This window comes from Otolemur garnettii, unplaced genomic scaffold, assembly GCF_000181295.1.
Source record: "Otolemur garnettii isolate 467f Iridium unplaced genomic scaffold, OtoGar3 scaffold00189, whole genome shotgun sequence".
Classification (NCBI taxonomy): Eukaryota; Metazoa; Chordata; class Mammalia; order Primates; family Galagidae; genus Otolemur; species Otolemur garnettii.
This window is the reverse complement of record NW_003852584.1, coordinates 1,554,861-1,556,512: the sequence shown is the minus strand read 5'-3', so window position 1 is coordinate 1,556,512 and position 1,652 is coordinate 1,554,861. Positions and strand designations below refer to the sequence as shown.

Below are 1,652 nucleotides of genomic sequence, written 5' to 3'. Positions count from 1 at the left end.
AGGCTGAGGCAGGTGGATTGCCTGAGCTCACAGCCTGAGCCAGAGTGAGACCGTGTCTCTAAAAAATAGTCCGGCGTTGTGGCAGGTGCTATTGTCCCAGCTACTTGGGAGGCTGAGGCAAGAGGATCACTTGACCCCAAGAGTTTCAGGTTGCTGTGAGCTAAGACTCCATGGCACTCTACTAAGGGTGACCAAGTGAGACTCAAAAACAAACAACAAAAAAACCCAGTAACACCATATGTTCTTTTTCAGATTTTGTACTTGGCATTAATAAAACATAATCCTGACTTTAAAATGTTAAGTTTCTTTTTCTTTGAAAAATGTTGGCCCTTTGTTAATATTTTTGAAAGAAAATCTAAATGGGAAAGAGTATCTTACCTTGTTTGGCATCATCACAAGCTGCTGGCCTTTGCAAATAGATCCTGATTCCAGCTTTCCCAGAACCACTGTGCCCATGTCCTATTGAAATTTAAAATAAAAACATCACATTTCAGACTTTCATTGCTGTTCTATAGCAGCTCAATATCTCAGAGTCAAATTCTGCAGACTTATTCATAAAGGAAAATCATTAGCTCCAGTGGGATTATCCTAAACATAGCAGAATTAAGAAATACTCTGTAATAATTTGTGTCATAAGCATGTGTATAGTTATAATATTAATAACTAAGCCTAAGATTTCATTATGTATGTATTTATTTATTTATTTTTGAGACAGAGTCTTACTATGTTGCACTCAGTAGTGCTGTGGAGTCATAGCTCACAGCAACCTCAAACTCCTGGGCTTAAGTGATTCTTTTGCCTCAGGTTACCAAGTAGCTGAGATTACAGACGCCTGCCACAATGCCCAGCTATTAAGTTTTCTTTTTTGAGACAGAGTCTCACTTTGTTACTCTCTGCAGAGTGCTGTGTCATCATAGCTCACAGCAACCTCAAACTCTTGGGCTCTGGCTCGGCACCCGTAGCTCAGTGGCTAGTGTGCCGGCTACATACAACAGGGCTGGCGGGTTGAAACCTGGCCCAGGCCTGCTAAACCACAATGACAACAACAGCAACGACAACAAAAGTAGCTGGGCACTGTGGCGGGCACCTGTAGTCCCAGCTATTTGGGAGGCTGAGGCAAGAGAATTGCTTAAGCTCAAGAGTTGGAGGTTGCTGTAAGCTGTGACGCCATAGTACTCTACCAAGGGTGACATAGTGAGACTTTGTCTCCAAAAAACAAACAAAGAAAAAGAGATTCATCTGCCTCAGCCTCACAGAGTGCTAGGATTACAGGGGTGAGCCATGGCGCCCAGACCAAGCCACAGAGTTTAAGAGAAAGTCTGGTATAGAAAAACACAGAATTTTACATTGGAAAATCTGAACCGTTTGTACAAATTTAGGTTCTCCAGGATCTTTGAACCTCTTTCCTGAGATATAAAATTTGAAAAACAATACTTGTTAAAGGATTTAGAATGGAGCTAAGGAAGGAATAAATATTTGACAAGGTCAAAACTTTACATAAATTGAACTGCAAAACTTTTTTTTTTGAGACAGAGCCTCAAGCTGCCCCCCGCCCCCCAATAGAATGCCATGGCATCACAGCTCATAGCAACCTCCAACCCCTGGGCTCAAGCAAGTCTCCTGCCTCAGCCTCCCAAGTAGCTGGAACCACA

General features: G+C 42.3%; 1 protein-coding gene across 1 annotated transcript in view; it reads right to left on the bottom strand.

The window, feature by feature from the left end:
* GSPT1 (G1 to S phase transition 1) overlaps nt 1–1,652 on the bottom strand; it is a 40,344-nt gene that overhangs the window by 8,424 nt on the left and 30,268 nt on the right. Inside the window, exon 11 of the mRNA XM_003800896.3 lies at nt 379–459. Coding sequence (XP_003800944.1) covers nt 379–459 — 81 coding nt within the window. The remainder of the gene's footprint in view (nt 1–378; nt 460–1,652) is intronic.